Genomic DNA, 14,767 nt, shown 5'->3' with positions numbered 1-14,767 from the left:
AGAATTAAACACCTACTGTTGAAAACTTGCTGGCACGACAAAGTTTTAGATCAAGCTGATATTTATGTTTATGGTCACCCATATCTCTTAGATCTTATGAACAGGTTAGATGATAGATACACATCATTTTAGGCCCTACGTAAATTTTTGCTTTTGATGGTGGGTATTATCATCCCTTGTTTCCAGAAGTGGTCCACTTAAGCTTACAATCTGCTTCATTTTTGAGCTCATGTTATACATCAATGGGACCCTCAAATTTTACATGCAATTCCATTTCTTTAGTATATTTAACTTGTGAACTTCATCTATGGGCAAACACACATTAAAAGTAATCATTATTCATTTACTATGCGTGATAAAATGACTTACATGTAGAGTTGTACATGAGTCGAACCGAGTCGAACTTGGTACAGCTCGGATCGGCTCAGCCAGTAGCTAACCATAACTCGAACTCGGCTCGGCTCAGTCCTCGAGCCTGTCTAGCCAAATTGGCTCGATTTAGTTAGCAAATCGGGCCAATTCGAGCCGAGTTCGAGCTTGTGCGACATTTTCTCAAACACAAAGTGCGTCTTTAATTTCTCACATAATCCAAAACAGTAACAGCAGTTTACAGGTATTTCATCAAACACTTGGCGGAAGCATCAAAATCAAGATATGAGGGTAGTTTTATAAAGCTCAGTATATTTTGTAGTGATTTGTTTCACATCCATTCTTTCCTCACCACCAACTGATCCCATGGAGAATGTATGCACTCAAAACAATACTTTGTTGAGTCATTTCATCCAATACTTGGCAAGCAACGTCAATATCAAATTAACCAAGTCACCGAACTCGAACTCGGCTTGAAATTTTTTTCGAGCTCCAAAAATCAGCTCAACTTGGTATGAATCCAATTTCGAGCCGAGGTGAGTCTAGCATTTTCCAATCGAGTCGAGCGAGCTGACCGAACTAACTCGACTCGTGTACAGTTGTTACGTGCATGGAAAAGCAGTTACACCCAATCGGTGACAGCTCCATGATAGAAATGCTACGATTGTTTGCGGCACTTTAAAAATAGTGGTGACTTTTCAACTGTGAAAATGGAAAAAGTTGTAAGGCGATCTACATCGTTCAAATGCTTGGCCGAGTTGTGAACGAGGAATAACCTAATAATTATACTGAGAAAATGGCTGTAAAATCTGGTTTCTGTTTTGAAATTGAGCAAATCCATCAATTTTCTAAGGAGAATCTTGATGTTGTTATGATTTCAGTTACCAACCACAATGTGTTCTAAATTTTGGAGGGTCTCGGTAATTACACTTATTCCACGTGTGAGGGTGCCAAGGTAGTAATTAAGTCACCACCGTTTTCAAAATGGTGGCGGAAGGTTGCCCCTATTTAACGGCCCATTCTATTTAAAAATAGAGAGCCCTGCCGAAAACCCTCCAATCCACTCCTCTCTCTCAAAGAAAACATAATAATAATACAAAATACCAAAAAAAAAAAAGAAAAAAAAAAAAAAGAAAGAGAGAAGGAAGAGGAGATGTGGGACCCATCCAACAATGCCAGAAAGGGGGGCGACATTGAAGCCGGGCTCCCGCACCTCTACCCTGGAATGCAAGAGAGCCCCCAGTTGCGATGGGCTTTCATCCGCAAAGTTTACGCCATCCTCTCCATCCAATTTCTGATGACCCTTGCCGTGGCCTCTATTGTCATCTCCGTCGATCGCATCTCCAACTTCTTCGCCCATTCCGCAGCCGGAATCGGGGTCTATATCGCCATCTCTATCTTCTCATTTATCGGTAATTCCAGACTTCTCGAGAAAAAAAAAAAATCCATTTTTTCTTCTTTTTTAATTATCTCAACTCTCTTCTTATTTATTTTATATTTTTTTATTATTATCATTTGTGCAGTTTTGTTTCTTCTGTATCTCTGCCATCAGAAGCATCCCTGGAATTTGCTTCTCCTTGCTTTGTTCACTGTCTCCATCAGCTTTCAAGTTGGATTGGCTTGTGCCTTCAGCAGTGGTAAGAAACAAAGAAAGAAACCCTAATTGTTTCTGTTGTTGTTCTTCTTATTATTATTTTATCCCCGCCCAATGCGAATCCAATGCGTTTTTCAAAATCACATTTGGAAAAATCTTGTTTTGCATTGTATTGGAAAATTTTGTTTTTCAAAATCCAATGTGTTCTTATTATTATTATTATTATATCCCCGCCCAGTCAGTCTTTGAGCCGTTGGAGCCATATGTAAAACAGGTCCGTGAATGCAACCTTTCCATATGTTATTATTACTGGATTGGTTTCCAAAACCTTCTCTTTTGGAAATTGTGATTCAAAAAATCATATTCCAAAAATGCGTCAGGATTCCCTCCGGCTAGCTGTGTGTTTCTTCTCATATGCATGTGGGTCCACCTCAAGTGGACGAGCGTTTTCGTACAATGTATGTACGCTTACCATCCTTTACGGTGGTGAAGATTTTGTGGGGCCTACTGTGGTATATGTGTTTTATCCATGTTGTCCATTCGTCTTTGTTGCTTAGTTTAGGGCATGTTTGGATTCACGTTTTGGTTGTATTGTATTGTATCCGGTGCTGTTTAGGTATACGTTGGGCGATATTCAGAATACATCCAGCGGAGACATGCCACTAACCAATGTTTGGATAGTATGTATTACTCTAGCATGTATACAATTTTATGTTCAATCAATGTTTGGAAACGATCGGAGAAGGGTCACACGATGTATATACGTGCATTTAGTGGGGCCCACTTACTGTTCCATTGAATGATCTGAGCCATTCATTCACTTCAGAGGGTGGGCATTACCCTTGCCTAGGTGTCCTTTCGTTTCTATGCAAACTATTGCAGAATCTCAACCATTAAACATGAAATGGACGGCGGAGTAAACACCCTCACGGGCCACGCTAATTTCACTCCAAAAGCACTCCCTTCCGGATGGTTTTTCGTCCTAAATCCAATGGATGAAGTGAATTTTCCAAGAAGCTTCAATAAGTAGGCCACCAAACTTCATAGTACGTCGACTCTATTGCAAAACAGAGGTTCCGTCTTTTCGTTGTGGGCCACCATCATGCAGTGAAAGGTGGATCTAAACCGTTCATCAGGTAGAGGGAAAAAAACCCATCAAAAACATGTTGACTTTTCATGGCCATGTACTTCCTCATGATCGTTACAATGATCAAAAGAAGACTGTTTGGCTGTTTTTTCAGCTTGATTATCTCAGTGGGCCACATCATCGGATGATCAAAGCTCACCATTCGTGATTTAAATCTCAAGAGGAAGATGATGGACGGTGTGAATTTGTCAAAAGACGGCCATACTGGGCATTACCAGCAACATAGTGAAATAAGAAAATGCTTTCTTCCTGTTTACGTCTGACTGAACGTCCGACCGGTTGCGCGGTACAATCCCATCGATGATGCAAAGTGGTTCTCAGCGTATTCGCACGCATTGTATGCGTCGCTTGCCGTTCGTTTCCAAACGAGGGACATGTCCCATCAACCCCACTAATACGATACTATACATTCGAAACCGTGAATCCAAACACGCCCTTAGGGTATTAGCCCAAAATTTAAGTATATTGAAAGCTTAAGTGGACCACACCATATGAAATAATAGGAATTGAATGCCTACTATTGACTTCTTAAGGGCAATTATTGGTTTAAGCTGATATTTGTTATTCTATTCGTCCAGGTCTATATGACATTATTAACCTGTGGGATGACAAATAAGCAATATTGTGGGCCCTAAGAAGGTTTTATTGATGGACACCATTATCGCCATTGTTCTCTTTGGTATGGTCTGCTTGAGCCTTGAATATGCTTCAATTTTGGGCTCATGCTCCTAAATGAGCTGAAAAAACGGATAGATGGCATAGATAAAACACGTAGATAATTGTGGGCCATATAGAGTCTTATGATCTAGTGACCAAGTAAATTCACATAATTAAGTGATTGTGCATCTATTGTAAGGTCCCATGGTCAAGTGGTCACACAATTAAATTCACTTAACCAAAGGCCATATAGAGTCTTATGCTCTAGTGACCACATAAATTCATATAATTAAGTGATCGTGCATCTTTTGTAAGGTCCCATGGTCAAGTGGTCACACGATTAAATTCACTTAAGCAAAGGTCATATATGCCTATCACAAGTTTCAAGTTCAAGAGGCTATACAATTAGTATATGGTTCATATATTTGGGTGGCCATACCATTATCTTAAGTTCACATGGTCCCGTAGCATCATAGCAAATATAAGTATCTACATAGCATCGTAAGTTCTCATAATCCGACCATCAAAAGTCTGTCAATCGTGGGCTTCTTTCTAGGGTGCATGTGCTCTCTTCTCCTTAGACGTGAGCAAGTGAATGGGGGCCCTCCTCTCCAATGAGGAGTCTCTCGATCATTAATGTAGAGCGGGTCGCAGACACTTTCATGACAAAGATGGACCAGAGAAGGCTCGATCGGAGGTGAAAATGATCAGGACCATCAGAACCTTAAAACAATTGTATCTCGCAAACCGGAATGAGTTTTTCGACATATCATATATGATTTTGGGGTAGGAAAAGCTACTTTAGCCAACTAACCTACTACATCGGGTTTCCCACACTAGATTTGTGAGATTCCATTAGATCAACAGTCAAATATCCATTTTATTTTTGTTTTTCCTATAAATAGTAAGTTTTAATTCAATCATAACTATTGATCATTTGAGTTGTAGGAGTCATGCCCAACGTGAAAAGGGCTTAGAAAAATTAGGAGAATAACATGGTTAGACCAAATTGAACACTTACTATTTTTAGCCGAAAACCATGAAGTCTAGTATGAATCATGATTGTCTATAAATAGTAAGTTTCCCATTTATAGTAAGTCATGCTTTTAGGGAGTTTGAGTCTAAAACTTCGTCCTATGTTTGAACTCATTATTTAAAGAATTGTAATTTCACTTTTATCATCAATCAATTTATTTTTGAATTTATTAGAAATTATTTCTATTTATTCCCTCATGGATTCGAGGAAACTCTGTGAGGAATCCAGAGAGCTCCGTGGATTCGGAGTAGTTATCCCTAAGGAAGACAGTGATTGACCTCATCACATCCTTCCCTACATCAATTGGTATCAAACCGAGGACTCCCCTCGGACCGATGGCAAGTAACGACAGAATTGACCAAAATCATGTGGTCGTGATACAGGGATTCGTTATTTATTGGAAAGAATGGAAGCTTTCAACCAGGAGAGTTAATTGACCATGCAAGGGATATAGGCAACCCTCGACTATATTGCGGATGCACTAATTTCGCCCCAACCCCAAGGCGATACTCACCACTCATTATCTTTGTATGACACAACCCTAATTTCCATAAATCACTTCCAGAGGTGAATTGTAGGGCTACCCCAAATGAGTCGAGCTCCAAGTACGATGACATCGGTGGCGTTGTTGCCTAATGACCGATCCCTAAACACGATCAACTAGATCGTGCTGAAAGAGATTGTCGAGGTAAGATAGAACTTCCCAGTTTTAATAGCTTATTGCGTATAGAAGATTTTCTCAATTAGTTAGTCAAAGTAGAACAATATTTTGATTACATGGACGTATCAGAACATGAAAAAGTGAAATTAGTAGCATTCGAATTAAAATATGGTGCTTCTGCATGGTGGGAGAAATTACAACTCTTACGTGCCTAATAAAATGGCTACAGATGATACGCCTTTTTCAATCATGATTTCTCCCAAATGATTACGAGTATGTATTATTCCAGCAATAACAAAATTACCAATAGGGGAATTGAACCGTAACAAATTATACCGAAGAATTTCAATGATTGGCAACACGAAATGATTTGTCAGACATCGAAATACAGAAGGTAGCAAGGTTCATAGGTGGTTTACGATTAATAATTCAGGACTGAGTTCAGATGCACCCTGTTAGGACCGTAGATGAAGCGATTCAGTTGGCAGGTAGAGTGGAAACGCAACTTACAAGAGTCCCTACTTGGCCTTATCCTTTGACTCGGCCCCCCATGACGGGTCCTAAGCAGGATTTAACACTAGCCAAAGGAAAGGAACTGGTAGGAGAACGTCTCCAACCTCCTACAACCGTAAACAATGACATGGGGAGCGATTCATCTAGGCCTCAATGTGTGGCACCTATAACAGTGGGTCCGAGTAGGATTTCAAATCCTTATGGTCGGTCAAGGCCGAACAATTTTACCAATGTGGACAATCGGACCACTTATCAAACCTTCACCCTCAACGCGCTGTAACCCACTTGGCTATTAACGAATGATCATTGAAGGTGATTCAACAGAAGAAAGCCCGAGATTTGATGAAGATGAACAATCAGCTAAGAAAGGAGCTAGTGATGAATAATGGTTGGGCGAGGATCATGGTGAATCCTTAGTCGTGATGCAATTATTGCACAGTCCAAGGAAGGAGGTGCACCCACAATGGCACAATATATTTCGTATGTGGTGTATCGTCAACGACAAGGTTTGTAATGTAATCATATACAGTGGTAGTAGCGAGAACATCGCCTCGAAGGTGATGATGGACAAGTTGCAGCTACCTACGATAAAGCATCATTCCCCATATTCGATTGGCTGGGTAAAAAATGTGAACGAGACTAAAGTAAATGAAAAATGTACTCTCTCATTTTCAATAGGTAGGAATTATAAGGATCAAGTACTTTGTGACGTAGTCGACATGGAAGTATGTCATATGTTACTTAGTTGACCATGGCAATCAGACTGTGATGCGACCTATTAAGGATGAGACAATGTTTACGTTTTCGTCAAGGATAGTCGAAAGATGATCCTTGCTCCTATAGCACCAAAAAACTACCCCGAATCTTCTAAAGTAGAGGGGAGCTCCCTTTTAAACATTCGGGATGTCATGGAGGAATCTAAGAAAACTAGCGAAATGTATGTCATGATGGTAAAGGGTGAGGAATCGGAGCCCTTAGGTATTCCTCCAAGTTTAAAGCCATTGCTGAAAGAATTTAAAGAAATTTGGCCCAAGGAGTTACCCAATAGATTACCCCTCATGCGGTAAAGGGTGAGGAATCGGAGCCCTTAGGTATTCCTCCAAGTTTAAAGCCATTGCTGAAAGAATTTAAAGAAATTTGGCCTGAGGAGTTACCCAATGGATTACCCCTCATGCGGGACATCTAATATCACATATACCTTATCCCTAGAACAAGCTTACCCAACCACCGTCACTATCGGATGAGTCCAAAAGAGTATGAGATACTTCGAAGGTAGGTGAAAGATTTTATACATAAGGATCTTCTGAGAGAGAGCATGAGCCCATGTGTCGTATTAGCGTTGTTAACGCCTAAGAAAGATTGGATCTGACACATGTGTGTCACAGCCAGACAATTAAAAAGATTACCATTAAATATTGGTTCACAATACCGCGGTTAGATGACATGCTCGAGACGCTAAAAGGTGCTAAGGTATTCTCTAAACTAGATTTGAAGGGCAGGTACTATCAGATTCGTATCCGGCCTAGTGTTAATTGGAAAATGGCATTCAAGACCAACGAAGGGTTGTATGAGTGACTGGTCATGCCCTTTGGTCTATCGAATGCACCAAGCACTTTTATGCATCTGATGAATCAAGTGTTGAAGTCGTTCATTAACCAGTTTGTAGTAGTATATTTTTATGAAATCCTGATATATATCCAAGGTGAGACAGAGCACATGGAACATCTCAGGCAGATACTACAAGTCCTAACAGTTAACAAGTTGTACCTCAACTTGAAAAAGTGTAGTTTTTTAATAGACAGCTTGTCGTTCTTAAGATTTGTTGTGACATCCATGAGCATCCTTGTGGAAGATGAAAAGTTACAAGCCATCAAGGAATGGCCGATCACATGAACATTTATGAAGTGAGGAGTGTCCACGGGTTGGTGACCTTTTATCATCGATTAGTGCGGAAATTCAATACTATAGTTACACCTATTATAGATTGTGTGAAGAAAAAAGCCCATTTCAATAGACCGATAAGGCTGATAAGAGCTTTACTGAAATCAAATATCTATTGTCCACAATAGTACTGGTCTTGCTTCTTCTCAATTTCAACAAGCAATTTTGAGGTTGAGTGTGATGCTTCATATGTTGGAATTGGAGAAGTCTTATCAAAGGAAGGCAGGCCAGGAGCCTTCTACAACGAGAAGCTCAGCGAAACCTGAAAGAATTGGTCGACATATGAGCTTGAGTTGTACGCAATTATTGAAGCACTACGACATTGAAAGCATTATCTAATTCACAGAGAGTTTGTTCTCTACACTGACCATCAAGCCTTAATGTTTATTAATAATCAAGGTAACGTGAATCGTGTGCATGCTAGATGGTTTGTATTTTTGTAGGAATTCACATTCATTCTAAAACACCAGTCAGGGCAGTAGAACAAGGTGGATGATGTACTTAGCCGTCATGTATCACTACTTGTAACAATGAGCAATGAGGTGGTCGGCTTTGACTATCCCAAGGAACTGTATGCCGAGGATAAGGAATTCTCAAGAATGCATGGATGAGGTACCAAGAAGGTCATCCCAATGATCTACATATGCAAGATAGTTTCCTCTTCAAAGGGAATTAACTGTACATCCCACGAAATTCTCTGAGGTAGTAGATTATTCAAGAGCTACATAGATGTGGCATTGGTGGACACCTTGGGCGAGGTAAGATGCATGCTCTTATTGAGGAGCAGTATTATTGGCCACAATTGGTACACAACGTGGGTAAAGCAATGCAGCGTTGTCATGTTTGTTAGACCTCCAAGGGACAGTCTCAGAATACTGGCCTCTACACCCCATTACCTGTGCCTGACAGCCCATATAAGGACTTATTTATAGATTTCGTGCTTGGTCTCCCACGAACACAATGCAACATGAATTTGGTGTTCATGGTGGCAAATCATTTCTTAAAGATTGTGCACTTTATCACACATGTAAGAAGACCATCGATGCAACACATGTGGCAAATATATTCTTCAGATAGGTCATCCGGCCACATGGGGTTCCTAAGACCTTTACTTCTAGCCATAATACGAAGTTTGCCACTTCTGGTGAACTTTATGTAATTGGTTCGGTACGCAACTTCAATTCAGTAATGCCTACCACCCACAAACTGATGGGCAGACTGAGGTTGTGAATCACACGTTGGGAAACCTCCTTCGATGTATTTTAGATGACAGACCGAAGTAATGGGATTTGGCAGTGTGTCAAGCCATGTTTGCATTCAACAACATGGTGAACCGCTCGATAAGAAAGTTCTCATTCCAGATTGTCTATGGATGAGTGCCCCACCACACACTTGACATGATCCCTTTGCCTAAGCTCCTGAGCATGAGCATTGCAGCAAAACATATGGCGAATCAAATCCTGGGAATTCATGTCGATGTGCAAGCTAAGTTGCATGCCTCAAACGACAAGTATAAGGAGCAAGCCAACAAGCATCAGTGGCAAAAGATGTTCGAGGTGATCAACGACCATGTTATGGTCCATCTACGCAAGGAAAGATTTCAGACTGGGACCTACAAAAAGTTGAAGAACAAGAAGATTGGATCGATACCGATCATTCGAAAGATCAATGACAATAGTTACATTGTTGATCTTCCGGATGACATTATAATCTTACGTACTTTGAATGTTGCGGACCTGACCAAGTATCATGAACTGAAGTTAGACAAGAACTCGAGATCGAGTTCTTTTAAAGTGGAGGAGATTGATGTAAAGTAGGTTACGAACACTTTCATGACAAAGATAGACGAGAAAAAGCCCGATTGGAAGCAAAAATGATTGGGACCGTCAGAACCTTAAAACACTCATATCTCACAAACCAGAATGAGTTTTTTGACATATCATATATGATTTTGGGGTAAGAAAAGCTACTTTAGCCAACCAAGCCACTATATTGGGTTGCCCACGCCGAATTTGAGAGATTCCATCAGATCGACGGTCAAAAAATCATTTTATTTTTATTTTTTACTATAAATAGTTTATTTTAATTTGATCATAACTTTTGATCCTTTGAATTGTAGGAATCGTGCCCAACATGAAAATAGTTTAGAAAAATTAGGAGAATAATGTGGTTAGGCCAAATTGGACACTTACTATTTTTGGCCCAAACCATAAAGTTTAGTAGGAATCATGGCCATCTATAAATAGTAAATTTACTATTTATAATAAGTTATGTTTGTAGGGAGTTAGAGTTAGAGTTTGAGTCTAAAACTCAATAACATCCCTGCGTCAATCACTTGTGCACTCTAATTTTTCTATTATTAAGTAGGACATTAACATATTTATGTATGAAAAGAATGTTTCAAGGGAAAGAGGGAGAAAAATCCTAAGTTTAAGACTCAAACCCATGACCCACTCTTTCCCAAGACGGGCTCAACTATTTCACCCATCAAGAGCTTGTGTCAAGGAATGTAAGGAAATAGAAAAAATAAAAATAAAAATGTGCATGTAGTAAGGATTGCATGATTAGTAAGGGTTATTCATCAGGGTCTTACTTTATGCATCAAGGTCATATGAATGGATTATTATCAATATTCATAGTTGTGTTCACTTTCAATCTAAAGCACATGTCTCAGCTATCAACATGCATGATCTTAGTCGACAACTTAAAAGATACAAGATCGATTCATTAAACACATAAACATTTATAATAAGTGATGATAAATAAATAAATCAAGTGATCTAACGGTGCATCTTCAAGATCTAGATAATATGTACGCCAGATGATATATTCAATGGCTCATTTGGTAATTCAATGGTTAAATTAACATTTTAAATGGTTTGAATTGATGATCCAATGGACAGATCATCCTAGATTTGACTATCAACAGTTGGATGGACCTGATTATCCATCGGATGAACTTTTGCACGAGTTATCTTAACAGAATACTTACTCTAGAAGTGCAAACTCAGCTCACTTCAATAATGCAAGTTCCAATTACGGTAGGTTCCAAATATGGTAGGTTTCAGAAGAAAGAAAGAAAATTATACCTCCAAAATTCATTTAAGTATATTACACCAATCACTGTGGCTTTCTAACCTAGAAGACAAAGCTAATGAAAATATTAAACCATGAGAACAAGAAGACGAGGCTAATAAAAATTTCAGTAAATTGGTGAGGAGCATCATGTTGCAAAACTGTTCTTACCTCTATACTATAAATCTAAAAACCTGAGCTCATAGAACGGATGGACGGTCTGGATATACAACATTAACATTAAGGTAGGCCCCACACTCACCTCCTCGTAGATCATTCGTAACAAAACCCAAACAAAAAATCAACCTAATTGAGAAAAGGGGTAGCTTCGAAATGAATCTGAGAGAGAGAGAGAGAGAGAGAGAGAGAGAGAGAGAGAGAGAGAGAGAGAGAGAGAGAATTTTGTTGTTGTTGTTGCCATTGATGGCCTTCATTGTTGTGTTTCCCCTTCCACCTTTTCAATTCAAATTTCCAGCCATTAGGGGTGTAAGCAAAGTGGAATTGGACCACCTAGTCATGTTGCTTGCGAAGATGGTTGTAAGTCACCGCCGAATTCCCCCTTGCCATTACTCCCCGGAAATCACTTACATTTTAGAGAACTTACAAGAATCCAAACGTCTCCTAAAGGAAAAAATGTGCTTGTTTTGGGGCCTTCAATCACCAATTGAAAATGATACATGTATTTATACATCTTTGACCTTCAGCTGAACTTTTACAGTTTCAAACAAGGCATAACATTTGTAAATATGCCTCGAGCCCCCAATTACATCTAATACCTAAAATCTTTATTGCAAAACAGGAAAGGTTGTTCTTGAAGCTGTCATTCTAACGACCGTGATCGTCGTGAGCCTTACCCTCTACACATTCTGGGCGGCTAGCAGAGGGCATGATTTCGGGTTCCTGGGGCCCTTCTTGTTTGCTGGCCTCATGATGCTCATGATTTTCTCTTTTATCCAGGTAAGCTAGGCCTTGTGCTGACCTATATTCTATCACCATGTCTCCTGCGAGGATATCTATACGACTTTTTTTTTTTCTATGGTCATTCAGCAAGTATATTGAGTAAAAGCATTTAGATATACATTATGGAATTGAATTGAAATAATTAGTTAGTCAAATGACCAAATTATATTTCTTTCAAGTACGTTTGGAATGGACTTGAAAGACATGCAGCTATAATTTGAGGCTACTTGATTAAACTAGGAAACATCATTAACCATTTGCCTTCTCTTGATTAAACTGAATATTCATGGTTCGATTAACTTATCTTAGGGCTTGGATGTTTCCTCATGCCTCTTAAATTAGCTGTCTGTCTCTGATGGTTTTCTTGCAGATCTTTTTCCCATTAGGTAAGATATCAACAATGATCTTCGGGGCCGTGGCGGCCCTCATATTCTGCGGCTACATCATCTATGACACTGATAACCTGATCAAGCGCTACTCATACGATGAGTACATCGTTGCGGCTGTCTCTTTGTATCTCGACATTGTCAATCTCTTCTTGGCGCTGCTTCAAATCTTAAATGCAGCTGACAGTTGAAAGAGGTGTCCTTCGTTTAAGAGATTCAATCAAGTAAAATTGCATTGGTTTTATTTGAATAAATCCTAAACTTTTTCATATAGTTGTCAGTCATTAGTTAGTTGAAATTAATGGTGATTTTATGTTATATGAACAAAATGTATAAATGAATAGTCTATGATACCAGTGGTAATCATACATAGATTACCAATTTTGGTATTTTGTGAAGGGAGCCTTTGTACTTCATTTTATTGGTCAACACCAGCCATATATTCATTTAATTGATAACATTGATCCCCCATAAAAATATAAGTTGCTTATTGATCATTGTTGATTTTCATTCTTCCTCCCCATACATGCACACACACCCTCTCTTCTCTTCCGTATGTTTCTACTTTGCACATGAGAAACAGAGACGTTGTTGCAGACCTGTGCTGGCCACAAAAGAAAAGAGAAGCATTGGGTAGGGTTGTAGACGCAGGGAAGGATGTGTAGAGATCAAGCACTGTCTTCCTCTAGGATAACTACTCCGAATCCATGGAGTTTCTCTGGACTGAATTCTCGAATCCACGAGAAAAGAAACAATAAAATAGAAATAAATTCTAGAGAATTTGTAATTTGATTGATGAAATAGAAATAAATTCTAAAGAATTTGTAATTTGATTGATAATTGAAATAAACGAGTCTACAACCCTTTAAATAGGGATATTAAGCCATGGGAGAATTTTCAGAATCAAACTACAACTAAAACTCCTAGAATTTGCAACTTATTTATTTATAGATGGTCGTGATCTCTACTAGTGCGCATTGTTTTCAGCCAAAAATAGTGTCCTATTTGGCCCAATCATAGCATTCCCCTAATTATTGTAAGCACTTTTCATGTGGGGTGCAACTCTTAAAGCGGAAAGGAGGAAGGGTTATATTGAAACTAAAACTTATTATAAATAGTAAAAATGAAATTAAAACAAGAATTCGACCATCGATTTGATGGTATTTCGCAAATTCAGTGTGTGTGCCGGGTTGGGTGGCTAAAGTAGATCATCCTACACAACATCATATATAGTATGTCCAATAGCTCTTTCCTATTTGTGAGATAGTACATTTTAAGTGTTAACGGTCCAGATCACTTTTGTCATCAACTGGGTCTTTTCTAATCTATCTTGGCCATGAAACTGTCTGCAACCTGCTGTACATCAGTTATTCATGTTACTAAACATTGAGATTTATTAAGAGTGCCTAGCAGCAGCACGTTGCCTAACCAAATTGAAAAATCTAATATGATCTAATCCAATCTAACGTACCAAAAAATAATGAGATGATGAGGCATGAGCGAGGTCAGTATGAGAGAACCTGATGGACGAAATGGATCAACGAAAGCACCTGATGGACAGAATGGATCTTATATATATACAATTTATTGGGTCCCATGAAGGTTGCGTGTTTTAGGCACGGACTTCCCTTCCTGTCCCGAGCTAGACACAGGCAAGGCTCTGACCGGCCAACCATGATGCATGGGTTACCGTCCATCCATTTTTGCCGTATCATTTTAGTGTGAAAGCCCAAAAATGAAATAGATACAAGGCTCAAGTGGACCACACCACTGGAAGCAGCAGTGATAATGACGCCAACCATTGTAACCTTCATAGGGCCCAGCGTGATGTTTATTTGCCATCCAACCTTTTATGTGGCAGCTTAGAGGTTTTCAACGGTAACATTTTAATCCCTACTGTGTGGTCCACTTAAGCCATGGATCTGCCTCATTGTTGGAATTATAACATAAAATGATATGGTAAAATGGATGGACAGTGTAGATAAAACCTATACATCACGGTGGCCCCCTCAGAACCCCTGCACGTGCTGAGCTCAAGGTAGGCGGGGTAGTACCCAGTCCGCGTCAAACCCGGAGGCGAATTGCGTCCTACCCCCGCCCGGACGGTAATCCGTCCGGGCATAGCTATGTTGGGTCCACCGTAATGTAAGTGTTTATCCACGCCGTTCATCACTTTTCTCAGATCATTTTAAAGTATATAAGTAAAATTGAAACAGGTACACAGCTCCAGTGGACTACACTGGAGGAAGCTGCAGTGATAATGACACCCACCGTTGAAACCTTTCTAAGGGCCACCGTGATGTTTTTTTTATCATCCAACCTATTAATAAGGTCATGTAGACGTGGATGAACTGAAAAAACAAATAGTATCTTGATCTGAAACTTCTCCAGCTCCCAAGAAGTTTTTAATGGTGGACATTAAATCCCC

At 39.4% G+C, this 14,767-nt stretch overlaps 1 protein-coding gene across 1 annotated transcript; it reads left to right on the top strand.

The window, feature by feature from the left end:
* The first annotated feature begins 1,460 nt into the window (after nucleotides 1–1,460).
* On the top strand, nucleotides 1,461–12,803 carry LOC131233003 (protein LIFEGUARD 2-like). The gene is made up of 4 exons (XM_058229556.1): nucleotides 1,461–1,781; nucleotides 1,893–2,006; nucleotides 11,793–11,950; nucleotides 12,324–12,803. Exons 1-4 carry the CDS (start codon nucleotides 1,523–1,525, stop codon nucleotides 12,528–12,530), a joined length of 738 nt encoding a protein of 245 aa, XP_058085539.1. The 5' UTR covers nucleotides 1,461–1,522; the 3' UTR covers nucleotides 12,531–12,803.
* Nucleotides 12,804–14,767: the final 1,964 nt, after the last annotated feature.

This window comes from Magnolia sinica, chromosome 18 (genome assembly GCF_029962835.1).
Source record: "Magnolia sinica isolate HGM2019 chromosome 18, MsV1, whole genome shotgun sequence".
Taxonomy (NCBI): Eukaryota; Viridiplantae; Streptophyta; class Magnoliopsida; order Magnoliales; family Magnoliaceae; genus Magnolia; species Magnolia sinica.
This window is presented reverse-complemented; position numbering and strand designations above follow the sequence as displayed.